The sequence below is a fragment of the Canis aureus genome, chromosome 11, assembly GCF_053574225.1.
Source record: "Canis aureus isolate CA01 chromosome 11, VMU_Caureus_v.1.0, whole genome shotgun sequence".
NCBI classification, from domain to species: domain Eukaryota; kingdom Metazoa; phylum Chordata; class Mammalia; order Carnivora; family Canidae; genus Canis; species Canis aureus.
This window is the reverse complement of record NC_135621.1, coordinates 53,196,450-53,219,676: the sequence shown is the minus strand read 5'-3', so window position 1 is coordinate 53,219,676 and position 23,227 is coordinate 53,196,450. Positions and strand designations below refer to the sequence as shown.

Sequence of the window (23,227 nt, the reverse complement as noted above, 5' to 3'; positions counted from 1 at the left end):
GATATACTCTAATAAAGTAGCTACCTCTGGATGGTGGGGATCTGGTTCAACTATAATTTTCGTCTTCACATACTGCTGTATCTTCTGACTTCTTTTTGCAATGACCTTGTATTCTGATATTTAGGAAAAAATTATAAATATATTTCTATTTTTTTGTTTCTACAAGTTTGAGATTTCTGAAGTTTGATACTTACTGGCTGCCTGGCTGCCTCATTCTAGACACTCCTACCGGGAACTTGGGGACATGAGTTCAACATGGCCTATGCATAGATCACACATTCATTAAGATGTAGGTCTCTGTCACCTCCTCCTTCCCAAAGACCTCCCCCAGTACCCACCGACCAGCTGTGCCCCCAGTTGTGTAAAATCTAAACAATATGAACTTGGAAAGACTCTTGCAATTCTCTGGAATGATTCCTGATTTTTCCTCTGATATGAATTCAACGGCAGCGCACAAACCTTTCTCAGAGCCTTCATGTAGGCAGCAGCTTTTTTCTTGTACTGCAGCATGCATTCAGCTGAAAGAGGACTAATGAAGCCACTCGCTGTCTTAGGCCCGTAGCTCAGAGAAGCAATGAAGTAGTCCACATTGTTACTGAAGAAAGATGCGATCTAAACCAAGTGTGACAAGAAGATAGATTTTGTTTTCCAGTAATATATCTAACATATATATCTAATAGTTTTTGGAGCAGTTAAAGTTGCTGAGAATGGAAATGAAATTTCAACACCTGCCCTAAAGCCCATACTTACTTATTTAAGGAGAATACCTAGGGCGATGATTTGTAATAAAAAGACAATACCAGTATAAAGGTTGAGTCCAGACTTCTGACAGGTCTTAATCTAGACAAATTTCTATTCTTCCTGAAAACCAAGACTAATTCTGGTTTATTCTGTAGATGATGTTCATGAGCTATCTGCCTCAGTGATTTCTGCCACTACTCTCAAAATATCCATGTTTGGATTTATACATTCTATTCGTATTTTAACTTTGAATGCTTCAAATTCCAACATGAGACATGACATGGCATCTTAAGTAATGTCCAGGAAGGTTAGTAGCCAGAAAAACTAAAGTGTTATTAGATACATTGAAGAATATCCTATTTTGATAAATAAGAACATGGAGAACAAAATATCCTACACCTTGGCAGAAATTGTTCAAAAAGGAAGCAACAAATCGCTAATGGTCTGAAAGTTTAAATTTCTTCATCAATTATTCTACTACGTCAAATGAAATTCTACATGAGGTAGTATTCGAAAAAATAAAGGATTCTAAGCCTTATATTCCTTCTAATGACATAGAGAATCACATACCGAGGGTTTGCATTTTAGGTCACAACAGTATACGGTGAGGTTTATCCCTTTTCCTCCTTTTAATATTTGTACACTTCCTAAATGTTCTTCAATGTGCATATATGACATTTTCTTACTGGGCTTTTAAAAATCATACACTATAAAATTTTGCTTAATCAAATCATATTAGCTAAGAATTAAACTGCTACCGACTAATGTTAGTTCAGATACTTATTTCAGTTAAAAACCACTTATAAAAATTCAGAATGAAGATCATAGACCTATCCTTGAGACATTTTAAGGTTTCAGGTAAAACAATTCTAAAATTAGCTGTGAGGATCTAGGTATTTAATATTTCAGAGTTTTCATAAAAGGTGAAAAATGCAGAGATTCCTTTAAAATGTCAATGTTCCCTTTATCTAGAATTTTTCTTAATGGAATCTAAGTTAGAATTATCTTCAGAAAGCTTCAGCAGCCTATAGATGTAAGCGTTCAAGAGGGAGCAGCAGGGATGCTCTTCTGGCGGAGGAACCCTGTAGGCACAGATCTGTGAACTGACAGGACCTTTAATGATGGCCCCAAACTCTAGCAACATGTCACAAAGACCAGTCTGAGTCTGGGAAAGATGACACTGAATATATTATATGATCTGTGATCACTTCTGATTAACTTAATTACCCGAAAAAAAAAAAAAAAAAGTGCTTCTATTATAGACAACCTGTCAGAAAAATAATGGTATATAAATACGGATAGAGAAATTTCCTTGAGAAATTAGGTTGCATCTGCTGAAATAAATGAACTAAGATAGCTCTGAATACAGTCCTTCAGGTTACACACATAAGGGCTATTCTCAGAGAAATCTGAATCACTAAAGGCACATGAACACATACTGAGAACGGGACAAGTGCTGAAACCAGAATATCCAAGATAGAATTTTTAGAGAAAATGCATTTTGGTCAGTTTATAATAATTAAGTGCTTAATGATCCAAATGATCATATCTAGTATTAATGGCTCAATGAAAAGACACATGTTGAAATCACCTTAAAAGCACTTAAGAAATAAAATCACACTCTGTGTCTCTCATGAATAAATAAATAAAATCTTAAAAAAAAAAAAAAAAAAAAAGAGGGGGATCCCTGGGTGGCTCAGCAATCTGGTGCCTGCCTTTGGCCCAGGGTGCAATCCTGGAGTCCAGGGATCAAGTCCCGGGTCGGACTCCCGGCATGGAGCCTGCTTCTTCCTCTGCCTGTGTCTCTGCCTCTCTCTCTCTCTCTGTGTGTCTATCATAAATAAATAAATAAATCTTAAAAAAAAAAAAGAAAGAAAGAAAACCACAGACGTAGCACTGTAACAAATGTTACCAAAAACAACAAAAAATACTAAAAGGGAAAAAAACAAAATATTAATGAAGGTTTTATTGGTTCTTTTTTCTTTTTATATATGTTCCCAATTTCTATAAAGCAGACATTTGATATACACAAAGATGTGTACTGATCATCAAGTATCTTCCTAAAAAAGAAACTGTGAGTGATCTACTTACTCATCACATATGCTAATCAGTCACAGTCACTCCCATATTGCTTTATTTATTTATTTTTTTAAAGATTTTATTTATTTATTCATGATAGTCACACAGAGAGAGACAGAGAGGCAGAGACACAGGCAGAGGGAGAAGCAGGCTCCATGCAGGGAGCCCGACGTGGGATTTGATCCCGGGTCTCCAGGATCGCGCCCCAGGCCAAAGGCAGGCACCAAACCGCTGCGCCACCCAGGGATCCCCCCATATTGATTTAAATATTGGGTAGGGAGAAGGAAAAAGGAGACAACTTTATTTTACAAAAAAGTCGGATATTCCAAAGTCCTTTTACAGATTAGTTTCCCTGTGTCATTCAAGGGGAAAAAAGGAGCTTACTTAAAAATTAAATTTAATGTCAATATAAACCAGAGAAAACTTACCTTTCCTGCTCCATTTGTTAATGCCACTACTGATGACAGGATACAGTCATTCGTTGTAATGAGCTTCTGTGTTGCTGTTGGAAGTTCATGCTCTATTGCAGCTTTCTGACTGTAATGTTTAGAAATATCTATAAAAGCAATCAAATGGAAATTATTATTATCCATATACAAATTGCATATCTACTCTTAGAGACATACACAGTAATATTTGAACAGCAACAACAAAAATGGTCCCAACTCTAACAGGATCACCCTGAGTAGGTCACAAATCCATGTGGAAAGAATAGAGACAAATGAGGGTCTCTCTTTTTTTTTTTTAATTCATTTATTCATTCATTCATTCATTCATTCATTCATGATAGACATAGAGAGAGAGAGAGAGGCAGAGACACAGGCAGAGGGAGAAGCAGGCTCCATGCCGGGAGCCCGATGCAGGACTTGATCCTAGGACTCCAGGATCGCGCCCTGGGCCAAAGGCAGACGCTAAACCGCTGAGCCACCCAGGGATCCCCAAATAAGGGTCTCTTAACACCATCTCGGTGTCTCCATTACAGCCACCAGCTTGTGGATCTGATTATCCCTCATTTGAGTGTTTACCCTTATTCTAGTGCTGGGTAAATGACCCTGACCAGTATTTACCAGTTAAAAACGCTGTTTGGATAGTCTGGGCAGGCACAAATGAAAATTTATCTTGTACTCATATAAGCGAACCACGGGGCTGGAACAGAACAACTAACACAGGTACAATGTCCCGCAACCCTCACTGGACCTTAGCTAGTTTGCTAGCACACACCCTAACACTGGCAAGGGTCTGCAGAGCCAAACCGGGAGTTAACACTCCCCTGCCTGGCTTCACAGGCTACATCCTCCAATCCCCAAATATTCCAACAAAGCCTGTGGTTAGAAAAGCACAGGAGAGGGACACCTAGTGGTTCAGCAGTGGAGTCTCTGCCTTCGGCTCATAGCATGGTCCTGGTCCGGGGATCAAGGCCTGAATTGGCCTCCCTGTGGGGAGCCTGCTTCTCCCTCTGTGTCTCTGCCTCTCTCACAGATAAATAAAATCTTTAAAAAAATGTAAAAAGCACATGAGAGAGAGACTTAGATAAAAGTGTTAAGAGAAATTGCAGTGATGAAACTGGCCAAACAACTAAACTTGGGGGTTTTCTGGGTCTCTGAGAAAGAATGATTTTGTCCTGTAAATAAGGGATAGTGGGAGAATTCTTAAGACAACACTGATTTACAAGGAAGGGTAATTATATTTTTAAATAACAAAGTGTTCACAATTCATTCCCCTCTGAATGGTTTTAGAATATTTCATTCACAACAGCATTATCATTACCAGCAAGGTGAAAAATAAATCACAAAATATGAAAATTAATTTTTATAACAGATGTGTATGCAGAGAATTGCATTTACTCAGAATCAAGGAATCTAGTTGATTTTAGACTATGGAGAATTAAAAAGAAATAAGACTAGTTAGAAAGAAATGGTATTTGAGGTTTAACCTGATATGATCATGCTATTTTAACACAAAATCATTATTTTATGGATAGAATTATTTTTACTAAAATTTTAAAACTGGAGAATTGTTTTATTTATATATTTAGTATACATATATACGTATATATATAAACTATAATTTAAGATAGTTTTACATTCACAGAAAAGTTACAGAGATTTTCTGTATACTCTTTAGCCAGTTTCCCCTATTGTTAACATCTTACATTACTATGGTACAACTGTCACAGCAAAGGAACCAACTAATTGGTATATTACTCTTATGTTTATATTTTTACAAATAAGTGATTATCCTCTATATATTCATAAGATATCCAAGTGAATAAAAATTCAACTGGAATACTGAACATTTCTTTTTAAGATTTATTTATTTGAGAGAGAGCATGCATATGTGCACACACGAGCTGGGGAGATGGGCAAAGGGAGAGGGAGAGAAAGAATACTCAAGCAGACTCCCCACTGAGCAAGGAGCACAATGAGGGGCTTGATCCCAGGACCCTGACATTATAACCTGAGCCAAAATCAAGGGTCATTCGCTTAACTGAATGAGTCACCGAGGCAACCCACTGAACATTTTTATATACTGAACTTGCTAGTCCCTAACACAGACATTTTCTTTCTACACATCACAGAAAGTTGTAGTTGCTATTTTACTGCAAGTACACAAAGGTATAATACAACTTGGTTGGCAAGTAATCTTAAGTGATTGGTATATGACTGAGATACTTATGAAAGTTATACAATACTATGAATACTGACACGGTTTCAACTGAACAGTGCCACTGTAGTTTGACAGTAATAATCCTCTTGATTCAATTGTTTACTCTTTATTGAGTCCAAATATTTCAATTATTTAGGATGCTCCTTGACATTAAATTTTAAATCCAAAAAGAACAAAGAAACCATGTGACCTACGCCAGAGATTTATTTTTCTGTTTCCTATGAATCTACTTGCTTTAGACCTGAGCCTAAAAATCAACAATTCTCACTTAGAATTCCCTTGTTAAATGATTAATTAATTCCTATTTTGAATCCATGTAGGATAGATATGTTTATAAAACTCTAGCTCTCTTTTTACACTGACACCTGCCTGCCTGCCTGCTGACTTCGATCAAGCAATTACTCAGGGCAAAGCAGGAAAGGAAGAGGTTGAGAGTTCTCTGAAACGCAAAGCTTCTTCTGTTAATACCAGCTGATGTTTCATTCTGAGTCCCTGAGAGATAAACAGTAGTCTTCCATGCTCGGTAAAAAGACCAATTTGAATCGTATATCTAACAACAGGACCCCATAATCTTGCCAACTGCCCTTCCTGTTTCCCAATATTCTCTTTATATTATGTTTGCAAGGACAGAAACAAATGGAGGCACTAAGGGGGTTGGGGGGCTGGGGCTCTGATCCTCCCATAAGTTCCATCGACTTATGCCTCAACTGACAACAGTAACATTCTTCAATTTGGGCCACTTGGTGGATTCTTAATCTTATGTATGTATGAATAAAAGCATCTATATAGGGAGGGTCCAGCTGGCTCAGTTGGTGGAGCATGTGACTCTTGATCTAAGGATTGTAGGTATGAGCCCCACAGTGTGGATAGAGATTACTTTTTTAAAAATCTTTAAAAAAAAATCTGTAAAAATCATAGATTAATTAAAATAGAAATAAAACCAAGATTTTTTTTAATGTAAGTGAAGCTTTAAAACCCTTCTTATTGGACAGCTACCCTCCACTTTCTAGCCCCTTCTTTATAGGAATGCAAGAGAAACCACTAGCACAAACAAATCATAATATGGGCATAGCAAACTTTAGAAAATAGAACCCAAAAATGTAGCAACAGAACTACCTGTGGTTTCAATGGCCTATTTCTCAGTTAACTAAAGTTCTGGAAGAGAGGATCACAGCTAAGTCTGAATTCCTCAAACCCAAAGCTGCATAGGAAAAAGGCACCAACCAGGCTCTTAGTTTCTCTGCACACCAGACTACTTCTGCTGAGTTGGGGCTGATTATGGTCACTGGCCACCAAGAGTATCTATTTAAGCTGTGATTCCCACAGCCAGGGATAGCTCCACAAGTATAATGATTTTTAAAATTCCTCATAATTAGAGACAAGCCACAGAAAGGCTCATTCTCCATACTGAAGGGTAAGATGGGGCTAGCTAATACTGCTGGCACTAAGAAGGGTTCCCTGCCAATCTACATAGGGGCCTGAATATACCTGTCTTGTACATGCTTTCCAACACTTCTAGGCTTTTAAAATTATTTTCTGTGAAACTCGTAATGGGTTCCTAATTGTTACTTCAACACCACAAAGAATATCTAGCATATTATTAATCTGGGCTATTTCTGGCAACTGCTTCTGCCCTTTCCTCCATCTCCTGCCCCAACTGTCTTCAAAAGGAAAAGAAAGGAAGGAAAAACCCTAGAAGCCATGCAGACCTATAGATTAAAAAGTCGACTAAGAATCACAGTTGGCTAAGAATAATATGAAATGTCCTTCAGCCTACTATATTCTTAGTACATAGCAATTAAAAACTGACCAAAGCTTAAAACCAGACCTTCACTTCTTAAGGTTCCCCTGAACAAAACAGGACTTAAAATGGGCACTTTATTTTTATTTTTTATTTTTTTGAAGACTTATTTATTTATTCAGAGAGAGAGAGAGAGAGAGAGAGAGAAAGAGAGAGGCAGAGACACAGGCAGAGGGAGAAGCAGGCCCCCTGCAGGAAGCCCGACGTGGGATTCGATCCCGGGTCTCCAGGATCACACCCCGGGCTGCAGGCGGTGCCAAACTGCTGCGCCACCAGGGCTGCCCAAAATGGGCACTTTAGATGTAAAAATGCACAGGATGGTGGAAAGCTCTCTTGGAACCTTAAACCCTGGTTTCCTCAATTCCTAAACGCGTGGGCTCTAACGAGTTCGAAATGTTTTGCTAAATGCCTCTGAATGGCATGTCTAGCTTGATAAAATTCACACACCTGCCTTAAATCAGTGCAATGTATTTTTGGCTAAAGTACTGTGCACAAGGGTTTCTCTTCAGCACTTTGTTTACCTTCAGAAATGAAGCAGATGGAAAAAGCAGACGGCGGTGAGCTGTGCACTCCAACATAAGCCAAATGCTACTAAGCCTTTTTCTGGGGTCTATTAGCCTTGGCAGTATTTGTTTAAATCTCATTCAGGCAGATCTGAGAAAGTAAGATGAAGGTTTTCAGCTTATTTATGTTCTTTTCAAGCCTCACCTTTCATGACATCATGAAATCCATGCAGAGCAGCACCAACGTTTGTTAAGACAGAACTGTAGTTTGTCCGAAGGAGTCCATCTGGCTCTGTACCTAGGAAACCAAAATCACAAGTCTAAGCATTTTCCCAGGAGACTTCTGAAAAACTGACAGCCCACCCTCTTCCTCTACTTTTTAAAGATTGCTTGTGATGTTTTGAAAATAATGGCCCTTGAAATCTTTGTAGACACATTCAGATATAATGGTGATAGACACATACAACTGATTTGCATCATCCATATCCACAAATATTTTTAATGGTTAAGAATCAAAATTAAATTGTTACGTAGGATAACATATTTTATGATTCTTTTTGAAATGAAAGTTTGTGAGTTTTCACCTTGTTACTACAAAATGCATTTCTCAATTTTTTCTTTCCCTATACATTATTATTTGTTGAACATAACTAAAAACACCATTATTCAGAGTCCCACTTCTGGCATGACAGCATGAGTAGCTTCACAGATTCACTCCCCCAAAAAACTGGCGAAAATTATTTTATTTTTTAATATTTATTTATTAGGGAAAGAGAGAGCACAAGCACATGAGGCGAGGAGAGGAGGGGGGGGAGAGAGGCAAAGGAGTAAGTGATTAGAGACAAGCACACTCCTCCTGAGTGCAGAGCCTGACGCTGCTCCTTCCTAGGACTCTGAGATCGTGACCTGAGCCAAAGTCAGATGCTTAACTGACTAAGCCACTGGGTGCCCCTGAAAATTGTTTTAAAATAAACAGACTTTGAAAATGGTCCTAAGTGCATACTTCAAATGAAGAAACATTTATTCAAGGAAATCTTTTTAAAATGGGGGGGGGGGGGAATAAAATCTTTAACAACTCAGTAAAAACAGCCAGAATCTGCAGTATTTGAACAAAGACCCATTTTCATCCTCCTCTCACCAGCTCAGTGAGCTAGAAATTGCACTCCAGACTGGTGAGGCCAAGAATACAACTCTCCCCTAACTTCCAGCTGGAGGGCTGCATCTTTCCCCTCGACCCAAAACTAAGTTCTGGGTGAGTATGACAGGGGTGGGAATTTTTCCGCCCAGCCCCAACTCTTGGGATGGAGGCTCTACCCTGAGCACAGTACTGCTGAGAATACTGGGGTTCTCTAGCCCCTTGCCCCAGCTCATTTTATCCACATTGAAAAAGGCAAGCCACGGAGACCATAGGCTGTGGCCTACCCCTTCCACCAGTGCTCAGCTACTAAAGCAAGACTGTTATTCTGAGGAAAGGGCATCATTGTCCCCACCTCCAGCACCAGAAACATGGCTCGGAGATTTGGCACAAGGGAGGTACAAGCCTTAAAACAGAAAACTCTGAATCTGTTCCCAAAGGAATTGATTTCATTCTCAACAGAGCATGGAGAAATTCAATTCTAAAGGTGCTCTCAGGAATAATAGAGCTTGTGATGAAAGCAGTTAACAGGAAGTTGGTAGATTCAGTAAAGATGTAAGTTAAACTAGATTCATTACCTAAATGGTAAGTTAAACGATAGATTCATTAAAGATGTAAATTACACTGGCTAGCTGGTTTACTAGAGAAAAAAACAGCTAAGAAGAGCCCTCTGGGGTCATAGCAAACCTTAAACCCTAATCTCAAAAACTATACCTATAAAGAAGCTTAAATTCAACTGGATCAGCTGTAGAGCACTTTATGCCCCCAAGGCATTGCTGAAACCGAGACAGCAGTCTGTCAGCCATGAGTAGAGCTTATCCTTAGTAAGATTAAGAAACAAAACAGGGAAAGGGACTGACAAAACCACTGTTACCCCAAGGCTAGTGTGTGCATGCCCAAGGCTGAACCTCCTGAGAACAACATCAGGTGCTTACTCTGAAAAACTACGAAATCAAATTAAAGATGGCCTACCTAGATGGAAAAATGCACCATGATCATGAACCAGAAAACTTATCATCAAGATGGCAATACTCTCATAGTGGTTTTCCAGGGCTGCTGTATCAAAAGTACCACAAAGGAGATGATTTAAAACAACAGAAAAGAGTTCTCTCACAGTTCTGGAAGCCACAAGTCTAAATCAAAGTGCTACCCAGACCACACTTCCTCCAAATCCTCCAGAGGAGAATAGTTCCTTGCCCCTCCCAGCTTCCGTCAGCCCTACAGGTGCCTTGGCTTGTGGCAGGATTAACTCCAATCCTTGCCTCTATCTTCCTATGGCCTCCCTGAGTCTCTCCTGTGTCTCTGTCTCCACATCTCTCCTTATAAGGATGGCAGTCATCAGACTGACAAGAGCTCTCTTTAAACTAGTAGAACCCCATCTTACTTTGATTACATCTGCAGAGATGCTATTTCCAAATAAAGTTACATACATAAGTACTAGGGTAGAATTTCACATATCTTTTAGGGAGACATAATTCAGCCAACAAGACTCCCCCAAACTAATCTACAGATTCAATGTAATCCCTATCAGAATCCCACCTAACTTCTTTGCAGAAACTAACCAGCTGATTCTAAAATTCACACAGAATTTCAAGGGAACAAGGATAGCCAAACAATCTTGAAAATGAAGAACAAAGTAGGAGGACTCTCACTTCGTCTCAAAACTAACTACAAAGCAACAGCCAGTATAGTATTGGCACAGGATAGATAAATAGATCAATAGAATAAATCTGAGAGTCTAGAAATAAACCCATATATCTATGATCAACTGATTCTTAACAAGTGAGCCAAGGTAATTAACTAGGGAAAGAACAAGTCTTTTTGATAAATAATGCTGAGACGGGCAGCCCGGGTGGCTCAGCAGTTTAGCGCCGCCTTCAGCCCAGGGAGTGATCCTGGAGACCTAGATCGAGTCCTACGTTGGGCTCCCTGCATGGAGCCTGCTTCTCCCTCTGCCTGTGTCTTTGCCTCTCTCTCTCTCTCTCTCTCTCTCTGTTTCTCTCATGAATAAATAAATAAAATCTTTAAAAATAATAATAATAATGCTGAGACACCTGGATAAACACATCCAAAAGAGGAAGTTGGACCTTCACCCCATCCCAGATACAAAAATTAACTCAGAATGGATCAAAGACCTAAACATAAGAGCTAAAGCTATTAAACCCTTAGAAGAAAACACAGGGGATAATTTTTATGACCTCATATTGACAACTGATTCTTAGATATGACAGCAAAAGCATGAGCAATAAAATAAAAATAGGGAGGCCTGGGTGGCTCAGCAGTTGAGTGTATGCCTTAGGCTCAGGGTGTGATCCTGGAGTCCTGGGATCGAGTCCCACATTGGGCTCCCTGCACGGAGCCTGCTTCACCCTCCGCCTGTGTTTCTGCCTCTCTCTGTCTCTCATAAATAAATAAAATCTTTAAAAATTAATTAATTAATTAAAATTAAATTGGATTTCATCAAAATAAAAAACTTTCATGCTTCAATGGACACCATCAAAAAAGTGAAAAGACAACCCACAAAATAGAAGAAAATATTGTCAATCATATAACCAAAAAAGGGATTTGATCTAGAATGTATAAAGAACACTTAAAATTCAATAATAAAAAGACAACTCAATTAAAAAATAGAGAAAGGATCTGAGTAAACCTATTTCCCAAAGAGACATACAAATGGCCAATAAAACATGAAAAAATGCTTGACATCATTAGATGACAGGGAAATACAAATCAAAACTGCAATGAGATACCACTGCAGAAAGTTAGACAACAAAACTTAGATGGCTAAAATCAAAAAGTCAGATAATAACAAGTGCTGGTGAGGATGTGGAAAAATCAGAACCCTCATACTCTGCTGGTGGGAAGCCACCTTGGAAAACAGTATGGCAGTTCTGCTAATAGTTAAACATGGTTAACATATGACCCAGAAATTCGCCCTCCCACCACCATCCACCCCATCCCCCGGTATATACCCAAGAGAAATGAAGGCTATGCCTACTCAAACACTTCACAAATATCTAAAGCATCATTATTCATAATAGCCAAAAGGTAGAAACAATACAAACTGTCCATCAACTGATGGGTAAATAAAATGTGGTGGGATATATAATGGGTATTATTCTGCAATAAAACAGAATGGATGAATTTTTTTTTTAGATTTTTTATTTATTTATTCACAAGAGACACACAGAGAGAGAAGCAGAGATACAGGCAGAGGGAGAAGCAGGCTCCATGCAGAGAGCCCGATGTGGGACTCGATCCCAGGTCTCCAGGATCAGGCCCTGGGCTGAAGGCAGAGCTAAACCACTGAGCCACCCAGGCTGCCCAGAATGGATGAATCTTGAGAACATTATGCTGAATGAAAAAAGCAGTCACAAAAGACTATGTTTCCTTTTTTTTTTTTTTTATGTTTCCATTTTTATGGATTAATTAAATATCATTCCATTTATACAAAATGTTCAGAATAGGCAAATCTATAGACATAAAATACATTAGAAGTCACTTAGTGTCAGAGCGGTATGGAATGGGGGATAAGGTAATAGCTAAAGTATACAAGATTTCTTCTTGAGGTGATGAAAATATTTTTAAATTAACTTTGATATGTGATGATGCATATATCTGTAAATATACTAATAACCACTGAATATTATACTTTAAACGGGTAGATTATATGGTATATAAATTATCTCACATTAAAGCTATTACAAAAAAATAAATCAGAGTATGAAAAATTACAGCATTCTTAAAATATCATTTAAACTGAGATCCATTCAATTACCGAAAATACTCTCTTCAAACTAGAACAAAGGGAAACAAATGACATTTTTACTTCTAAACCTCTCTCCTATGCTACTTGTTGGAAAGTTGCTACCAATTCTTATGCTTTGCCCCTCTCGATTTAAAAAAAAGGATGGAGAGAAAAGGAATTAATATTTAATGCATGTCTTTAATGCCTAATATTGTACATCTTTAATTTAATAATCACTTTACCTCGATTTCATCAATGGAAAAACAGGTACAGAGTAGTAAAGTGATTTGGCCAAGGCCATAAATGTGTAAGGGGCTAGAAGATTTGAATTCAAGTTTTTCTGACTCCAGGTCCTATACTCTTCCTATTCAAACAAGCTAAACAGCTCCCTTCTCCAGGTTCTTGTACTCTAAGTTGAACTACGAGCAACCAACAAACTTACTTGGCAAAGCAAGAAGACCGATGTAAGTCTGCAGCTTCTCAAACACAGCTGTCATCTTTTTCATGTCCTGAGACAGCTCAAGATTCCTGGCTCTCAATGCAGACGTGCAAAGAGACGATTCACATTCTTCTTCTAAACTAGGAATGAGCAGATATTTCAAAAGTGAGCATCGTAACAATTTTCAAACAGCTATAATAAATCATCTGATTTTTCAAACTATGCCCAAAAGAGAAACTTTCCAAAAAAAAAAAAAATTATCTCATGTATAGGTTCCATTTTTTTTAGACCTCAATACATACACCTATTTGCTGCAGATATTAGTGCTAACAGATGACCAGATGGAAGTAAAAGGCAAAGGCAGGTGCTCATTGGCTTTCCATCCTAGGAGCAACACAAAATTATTTCCTTTAAAAATATTTTGAGGAGCAGTGCCTTGCTAGCTCAGTCAGTAGAGCATATGATTCTTGATCTCAGAGTCATAAGTTCAAGCCCCACAGCGGGCATAGAGCTTACTTTAAAAAAAAAGAGAGAGAGAAGAAGAAGAAGAAAGAAGGAAGAAAGAAGAAAAGAAGAAGAAGAAAAGAAGAAGAAGAAAAGAAGAAGAAGAAAAGAAGAAGAAGAAGAAGAAGAAGAAGAAGAAGAAGAAGAAGAAGAAGAAGAAGAAGAAGAAGAAGAAAAATACAAAAAAAAAAAAAAAAAAAAAAAAACCTAATTTGGGCAGCCCAGGTGGCTCAGCGGTTTAGCGCCACCTTCGGCCCAGGGCCTGATCCTGGAGATCTGGGATGGAGTCCCACGTAGGGCTTCCCGCATGGAGCCTGCTTTTCCCTCTGCCTGTGTCTCTGCCTCTCTCTCTCTCTCTCTCTCTCTCTCTCTCTGTCTCAAATAAATAAATAAATAAATAAATAAATAAATAAATAAATAAAATCTTTTTTAAAAGTTAAAAAATTTGTTTAAAAAACCTAATCCTGAGGAGAAAAATATTGCACATACTGAATTCCTAAAGAAAATTAAATAGGAACTAACGAACAAAATCATTTAGAAACCTTTTTAGTAAAAAGGTTAGTAAAAGCCAAAGAGATTGAAAAACCAATCTATACACCCAAATCTAAAATTAAATGACTAACAATCATATAATACATTGTATCATTTTCAATTTTAAGTGGTTACTTGGGAAAACAATTATAAGGTGAGAAAACAATTATGAGAAAAAAACACATGGACTCTTAACAGTGTTTCTTAAAAATGTGCAGGTAAAGCAAGGAAAGTTATTAACACAGGAATGATAATCATATCCCTTTCCTTCTCTTCCTCTACTTTATAACAGACAGCTTCATTCAATACAAAGCCCATATACTACCAAAAAAAAAGTCATCTTGTCAATTAATGTGGTTTTTAAAACAATGATAAAAAGTTGTCTTAAAATATAAATATGGGGCACCCTGGTGACTCGTGTGGTTAATTAAGCATCTGCCTTCAGCTCAGGTCATGATCCCAGAGTCCTAGGATTGAGTCCACATTGGGCTTCCTGCTCTGCAGGGAACCTGCTTCTCCCTCTCCCTCTGCTTCTCTCTGTCTCTCATGACTAAATAAATAAAATCTTAAAAAAAAAAAACATAAATATGGGATGAAGATAGGGGATAAAACATTCCAAGAATAGGAATCTAAGATCAAAAAAGGACTTATTCAGTATTTCTAAAAAATGTAACCGTGAAAAAATAAATTAAGGTAAAATAAAAATGCACAATTGTTTCAAGTAGTAAATACCACTTTTGCAATGGTTCTCAAATAGGTTCCTCTTAAACATAAGCCAAATCAATAAGGTATATTCAATTTAGTGTTGTTTAAACTTCTAGAGTCTTTTCAAAAAACTTTAACTTCATTGAAGCATAAGATTAAGAATCTGAATGAAACTATAATTCATAATTATTAGTTTAAGTCCTAATTCCGATTCCTAAAATTCTGTTATACCCGCAAACCGTAAAATTTGGTTACTGAAATGCCTGGTCAGGTTACAATCAGGTAATAAAATGGCTTTTAACACATATTAAATTTTTTAAGTAGTGGAAGTTTACATTTCTGAGAAAGTAAACCTACTATTTTAGTTTTATAAGGATTTATGAACCATAATTACTGTATATTTTCAATATCTCTAAGTTATTCATCTACATATTTTCTAACCCTTATTGTGCAATATATTATAATACATATATGTTCTTATTTTTCTTATGTTCCAGTTGTATTATTCTTTGACTTTTTTTTTTTTTAAGGTTAAATCTTTGGATGAAAAGACTTAGATGAATTAGGGGTCTTGGCAGTTTTAGAACAAAAGTATCAAAACATACAAGCAATATTATCAAATTTCCAGTTACATGGATTATTTTCCCTTTCCCTTCCAGAAATACTTAACGAGGAATATGTAAGGTTACTAAATGGTATCTTCCGTGAGGGCTGGAGGAGATAAAGTTTTTAGTTTATAACTTAAACAAATCACCAATAATAAAAACAAGAAGACACCACTTCAGAGAAACCTAATGATTACAGATCCAACCAATTGTGGAAGCTAATTATTATAACCCCCACCTAAACGTTTACAGCAAAAGGATAAAACTGAAATATTTCTTTCAAGAACTGTGTGATTCACAATCACTGAAAATACGGGTTCACAGCATTACACGGTTATAGCGGTAGCCACACTACAGAACTACTCAAAAACCCCTGACTGATGCACTACAATTCAATTTTCTTAAATATAGGTTTGTGCTGCTCAAGCCATTATTCTCCTTGTTCACAGACATGCCAACTGGCTGTGGTGCAGAGCGAGCCGGTAGTTGCCAAGGGGCACGTGTCACTATTTTAACTTGGGCACAGGTCAGGTGACCCCCCACGAGTCCCCAAGCTCCTTGGCCTCAAGGCTAAGTACCTTTTTAACTGATAAGGAAGAATCTTCCTAAGAAAACATATGTAAGAGGTCAAATGCTCTGAAAAAGTTTTCAATTTCACAGTTGTCTCCTGGAAAAGAAAAATAATTCCAAGGTTAATAGTGTCATTTGACATAAAGGAGCTTCCACTTGCAGAAGTAAAACACAGAAGGAAATTACCAGGACAGTCACAGTATCCTCAGTAATACTTTCAAATAAATGAAGCATTCCTTCCTCAAGAGGGCGGACGTAGGACGCATTTTCATGAAGGTATTGTGAGAACTACGGAAAAGGGGAAGAACCGTCAGTTACGTCACTAGAAAATAACAAATACCTAGAGATTTGTGAATGGACTCGCTGAGTTATAAACCTAAGTTCTTTTGGAAACTTTTTGAGAAAAAGTTTGGCTTTTACAAAAAAGGGATGCTCACCCTCTAACAGTCCCAAATACAGTCCCCAAGTCCCCATCTCATTCCAAATGGAGGAACCTGAAGAGAGGTGACATCATTTAACCAGGCATGGGAGGAAACACAGAGGGGACACTGCCTTACAACCCACCACAGGCATTCCCCAAGCACCTGCTTCTCTAAAGAAGGCTCAGGAAAGAAAAAGAAAGAAAAGAAAAGAAACCTGTATGAAAGATTTTTATGTTATGTTCCTCATTTTTTAAAAAACAAGCCTATTAAGGACAGCTCCTTATTTTTACTGTGTATGATGTTCAGGGTTAACAAATTCCAGGAATATATAATTATCACTAGAATGAGGATGTAAAAACTTTTATAACTGTCACTGATACCTTAGTATTTATAAAGAATTAATTCAGTATGAAGAATAAATTCAGAAAAAAAATCCTACAGGCATTTAGACAATTTAGTAGCAAAAAGTTAATTTTCACTTATGAAGTTTCTCAATTATCCAAATATTGTATAATGGCTCAAATTCTGATTTCTCAGTACAGAAATGTAAAATCTCATTATGCAGAAATGTGATTCAACTGGCCATACTGCAAACTATAGATATCTGGCCCTGGGCAACTCATTTGATCTCTCTGAGCTTCAATCATAAATGTCTACTTTATGATTTTATGGACAAGTCTAAACCACTCTGGTCATCTTTTAACAAGTGGTTTCTGAATCTCCTTCAATAATACAGATTTATTAGGGGTGCCTGGATGGCTCAGTCAGTTAAGCGTCTGCCTTTGGCTCAGGTCATGATCCTAGAGTCCTGGGATCGAGTCCCATGTAGGGCTCCCTGCTCAGTGGGGAACCTGCTTCTCCCTCTCTCACTTATTGCTTTTCCTGCCTGCATTCTCTCTCAAATAAATAAATAAAATAATACACACTTATTAGAAAAACCACATAGAACCTTTCATATGCCAAAGCACCAAAGATAAAATATTGAGAAATAAATGAATTCTTCAGAGTGATAAAGTGTTTCAGATAAGATTAACATATTTGATTCTCACTGTATAACCATTATGTAGCAACAAGCTAAAAAAAATTCCAAAAAAGGGACAAATATATTTTTTGATACTACAGGAAGTATAAAATAAAATATAACTTTTACATTAAAATGCTGCAATACTGTTTCCCAACCCAAATCATCTGAAAGCTTTTTCCCACAGTGAAATTAAAGGCCCAAAGTTTAACTGTTTATGAACGTCAATAGATTCATGAAGTCAGATCAAAACTGATGAAAATCAAGCCCCTCCCAAGGGCCTCCTATGTGTAAGGTATAACAATTATCGGAATTAACCTTTACTGAGTGCTTACTACGTGCCAGGCACTATTCTCAGTACTTCACATATATTATCTACTTAATCCTCAAACTTAAACATATGTACCTGTGAAGTATGTACCCTATCCTCCATTTTAAATATTAGGACACTGAAGCACAGAGAGGCTAAATAAATTGCCCCAAGGGGACACAGAAAGTGCCTGGGACCCCCTTAGTTTGACTCCAGAGTCCAGCTTGGGCTATACTAATTGGTACTTACAGGATACATGGACATAAACACTATTCAAACCCTGGAAACAGGGCAGCCCCGGTGGCTCAGCGGTTTAGTGCCGCCTTCGGCCCAGGGTATGATCCTGGAGACCCAGGATTGAGTCCCACGTTGGGCTCCCTGCATGGAGTCTGCTTCTCCCTCTGCTTGTGTCTCTGCCTTTCTGTGTGTCTCTCACGAATAAATAAATAAAATCTTAAAAAAAAAAAAAACCTGGAAACACTGCATGATACACAGAAAGCAAGCTGGAAAGAAGAATCAGCTAAGTAGGAAGAGTGGCAGATTCATTTCAGAAAGCCACATTATGATGCACTTCGAGTACATATCTATAGTAAGATCCCTCAATTTCCTCCCTGTGGGGGCCAGCCTTTGAGATAGCCCCAATGATCCCTGTCTCAGCTTTTATGGCTTTCTGTAGTACTCTTGCATACTGTTTCAAGGCTGGTCTGTGTGACCAATACAATATGGTAGTAGTGATGGTACTCAGTACCCGGGATAAGTTATAACAGGCACTGCGGCTTCTACTCTGCCCTCTCTTGGACCACTCATTCTAGGGGAGGTTAATTGCTATGTCTTGAGGACACTCAAGCAGTCCTATGGAGAGGTGAGAAACCTCCATGAGAAACCAAGGCTTCCAGCCAACAACCAGCACTAACTCACCAGCCACGTGAATGCACCCCCTGGGAAGCAGATGCTCCACCCTAGTCAAGTCTTTAGATGAATTCGGCCTCAGCTGACTCTTGACTGAAACTTTATGAGAGATCATGAAGCAGAAGCCCCCCAGCTACTTTTCTCCTGAATTCTTGACCCACAGAAATGGTCTGAGATAATAAATGTTTGCTGTTTTAAACTACTAAATTTTGGTGTAATTTATTACACAGTAATACAGAATTAATACACTATTTATTTTTTCCTTTTCAGTTAAATGTGGTCTTGCAAGCTACTTTAAATCCTTTTTTAGAACTAGCTAGGGAGAAAAAAGGAAAGAAAGGAGAGAAATTTGCCAGGCCCCAAAAAAGCACATGGACTGAAGGGAATGACAGTCAACCCTCTCCTTATTCCTTATTTAAACGTCACACACCCTGAAAATGCTCCAAAGCTCAACCAGAGAAGCAGTTTCACTCCCACTCCATACCCCAGCAGGAAAGGTCAACTATACCCACATACACTTTTTTGCTTTTAAACATACCCAGTGATGAAAGTTACACAGTAAGTACAAATAGGGAGAGAGAAAAAGGCCGGCAAACTGATTTTTCCAAAAATAAAATGGCACTTTTCATTATATCACAGCCAAGTCAAAAAACTACAAAAGGCCCCAATCCTACATACAAAGCGTAAGTCTGGGCCTTAGCCTGACCCCAGGGACCTTCCAGAGTCTGGAGCCATGTTTTTGTCTTTGCAACCTGACCTCTCATTCCTCTACTTCGAGAAGACTTCACACTCTTGCCAAAACAGTTTGCATCCTGCTCCCTCCCCACCCCCCACACACATTCCCTTATGCTTTCCTACTCGGGGACTTTGCTCCTGTCTTGCTCTCTTCTGGAGGAAAACACACCTGTTCTATTTCTCTCCTCTTACTCAAATCTTGCTCGTGTTTTGAAGCCTGTTCAAATCCCTAGACAACCTTTCCCAGACACTTCCACCAATAGCAATCTTCCCTCCTTGATGACCTTACAACACTTACTGGCCTTATCACCCACACTTCCCCAGTATTTAATTTCTTAAGAATCTCCATGTTTGCCACATTTTATCTTAAGGTTAAAGACTGTGAATTATAGTTTTCTTCCATTACTCCACAGCCCTTTGGCTGATGCGCAGTGGTCTGAAAAGAAATAACATGTCTTCCTACTTTTTCAGGGCAAAGAAAAGGTATCCTGAGTTAAATTTACCTTCTGATTCAACGGAGATATAGTGTCAATGGCAGAATCAATAGGAAAAATCTGAATCCTCTGTTCTGTATAGGTGTGAAAATTCAGAAGAGCAGTCACAAGATCTTGAACAAAAGCCAGGGCCTGCCCGGCAATGTCCCGCATCTTCAGCTTTTAAATGAAAAGTACATAAAGTTAACTATCTAATTACTATTCTCAAGCAACTTTATTTAGTATAAGTCTGCTTTTAGAGAAAACATTTAAATTCCAGTATAATTAATCTCGAATTTAAATTCATTTGCTTCCACTTGGATTTTAATATTCCCATCTAAGTAAATTAGAAAGCCACCAGTTTTGGCAACTAGACCTCCTCTATTCAATCTAGACTGTGTAAGTGCAAGGTCCACCAATCTAGCAGAAAAGGAATGGCTCATAAAATAAGTGCATCCTGTAATTCAGTTCCAATGTTATCAGATGAGAGCAAAAATCTATATTACTTTTAAATTCAGAAAGTAGCAACTTACACAATTTTTTAAAAATGTATGAGAAAGTAAAGCAAAAGTTAAACACAATGGGTTAGTGTACTAAACAGAGGCCCAAACAATAAATTCTTGTTTCTTAAAAGTTTGACATACATATCACTGAAAATCAAAACATTATCATTACCTGATGTCTCCTATTGTGAAGTGGAACGTTCAAAGCGTTATACTGACTATATTCTATAAAACAAAAATAGATGCACAATAAGTCATTTTACGTTTATGGAAAAACAGCATACCTAAAATACAATGAATTCTCTGTGGCAAAATCAGCTTTAACTAAGAATTTTAAATGATCAAAGCCACAATCACAGTATAATAATGGAATTTATATAGAATCAGTTGTTTCTCAGATAAAGTAATACTTTTTTTTCTTTTTTTAAGTAGGCTCCATGCCCAACGTGGGGCTTGAACTCACAGCCCAGAGAGCAAGAGTCGCTTGCTCCACTGAGCCGGCCAGGAGCCCCTCACTTTTTTTAACTTTAGGATAAACAAACCCTGAGCTTCTGTTTCGAAGAAATCATTTCAAAAACCTGAGGCCTTTCAAGATAACCTAGAAAGGCCCATGACGTTTTGCTACGTTCAGTCATGCTCCATTCTAAAATACCCATGCACACAGCTGCCACACCAGTCATCCAGAAATACCACCGTGTTCACAACACTACACTACTTGACAGTCTACCACTGCCTGTTACTGCTGATCCCAACAACTCAATCCTAACTCTTCTGGGTTGGCTTCCTCATTTTCCCACCGTCCTTCTCTCTAACCTAGACTTTGTCCCCAACCTCGGATAGCTTCCCAACACCCAGGCTCAGGCTTTAGTCCCCTCCTTCATCTCTGCTCCTCTCTGCATACCACTCCAGCCACTCAAACTGTCCCTCCTCCACCTAGTCCTCAGTCAGAAAGACCTGGTGCCAAAATCTGACTCAGAAAGTCCCCATGCTTCTCTCAGCCAGTTCTCTCTTATAACCACATTTCTACCAAGGGCCTGGTCTCCCATCCACAGTTCATCTACTTTCCTCTCGGTCCTCTGTGGGCCTTGCTTGTTTGCCTTCCCAGCCTGGTCCATTGTTTCCAACAATGCTCTTGCTGCACAAAAAGAGATCAGGGTCCATGACAACCTAATTTACCAAACTTAAGGGGCCTTCACGGCTTCCACAATCCATAACTTCATTGCTATACCCCTTCCCAAGGCATCTGCTCCACACCTTTTCCATTTTAAGCCCCAGACACCTTTCTTCCTCTCCTCCCCTGCCCTGGGATGGGGTGGCCTCCCACTACAATGGCAGGAAGACAAAGGCCAAAGCCCAAGGGGTTCTTATGTTTCCTACCATCCACCTCATAGTCCCTGGCTTCACATATCTGGTCCTTAGCTAATCTTCCTGCTGGGTCCCCAGCAGTAGCTCCTTCTGGCCGGTCAGGGCCTAATCCATCAACCACACCCTCCTCCCCACTACATCTTCACAGGTACCTTCAAAAAAAGCATTTATTGTAGCTTTTAAAAGTCTGTCTCCACAGTGACTTCCTCCCCTTTACTTTTATCATACTGAATCCTCTGCCCTCTCCCATCTCCTGCACAACACCACCATTTTTTTTATTCTGCTAGAATGCTGAGCTCCTAACCTTCCCCATCTTCATTCCAGCTACTCAAAGAACAGCATGTCTATGACTGTTGCTCAGCACCCATTCACCTCTAACCCTCCTGCTAGCCATCTACCAACCACCTCCACCCCATATGGAAACACTCCTCTCAAAGTCACCAAAGCAGCTGCCTTTACTGTCACATCACCCTTTCTGAGCTCCCCATAGCAATGCTAGAACTGCCCAGCACCACCAGGCTGAACACTCCTGTCCCCCGCTTTCATGTCATCTCATTTCCCCAGCTCCTCACCACCTCCACCACCTCAGCCCTTCTTCTTCCTGACCACTGTGAGGGAAAACTCTCCAAGGACATTGTGTGGGCCTCTCTGCATTTAGTGTGGGCCTCTCCCCACATTTCCACCACTCTCAATGCCCATTCATCCCAACAGAGTCAACTCCAGTCTCTCTCCAGGCTTTTACTTAGAAATGCATATACCAAGCCCTGGGGGGCTCAGTCAATTGGGCATCTGCCTTAGCTCAGGTCATAATCTCAGGGTCCTGGGATCAGCTCCACATCAGGCTCCCTTCTCAAGGACAGTCTGCTTCTCCCTCTGCCCTTCCCCTCACTTGTGCACTTCTGTGCACAAATAAATAAAATCTTAAAATAAATAAAATCTTAAACACACACACACACACACACACACACACACACCCCAATAGATAAATTTATACTGATCCATCAGTCAGAATATTAAACAACAAAGTTAACCTCATCATCTTTTCTATAAACCTGCCCGTTGTGTGCCTCTTTGATTTCTGTCAACGGCACCACATCTTTCCCCCACACTGCCTCCTCCAGTTCCCTTCCGGCCTGCATTCATCTCCCTGACAACTCAGGCTCCAGCCTCCAGAAGTACACACCACGACTAGCATCACAACAGTCTTGGCCCCCTTTCCCCATTCAGTCTACACCCTTGCCAGACTAGCTCTGTGAGTGCACAGATCTCATCGTGACATTACCTGGACCAAAGGCTTCAACATGCCTATCACCTTGTGAATTGAGTCCCAACTCCCTGGCCCACAACTCTAGGGTCTAGCCCCATCTACCCTTTCAGAACTTGCCTACCCCACCCACTCTAGCCTCCTGTCACACTTTAACTCATTACTGCTCATCAGACCATGACAGCACCTTTTGTCCC

At 39.0% G+C, this 23,227-nt stretch overlaps 1 protein-coding gene across 1 annotated transcript in view; it reads right to left on the bottom strand.

The window, feature by feature from the left end:
- Positions 1 to 23,227, bottom strand: part of PPP1R21 (protein phosphatase 1 regulatory subunit 21) — a 65,376-nt gene that overhangs the window by 21,380 nt on the left and 20,769 nt on the right. The window contains exons 8-15 of the mRNA XM_077915322.1: positions 20,574 to 20,626; positions 19,929 to 20,078; positions 16,215 to 16,316; positions 16,037 to 16,125; positions 13,117 to 13,253; positions 7,997 to 8,089; positions 3,249 to 3,376; positions 460 to 612 (exon numbers count right to left, since the gene is read on the bottom strand). Coding sequence (XP_077771448.1) covers positions 460 to 612; positions 3,249 to 3,376; positions 7,997 to 8,089; positions 13,117 to 13,253; positions 16,037 to 16,125; positions 16,215 to 16,316; positions 19,929 to 20,078; positions 20,574 to 20,626 — 905 coding nt within the window. The remainder of the gene's footprint in view (positions 1 to 459; positions 613 to 3,248; positions 3,377 to 7,996; positions 8,090 to 13,116; positions 13,254 to 16,036; positions 16,126 to 16,214; positions 16,317 to 19,928; positions 20,079 to 20,573; positions 20,627 to 23,227) is intronic.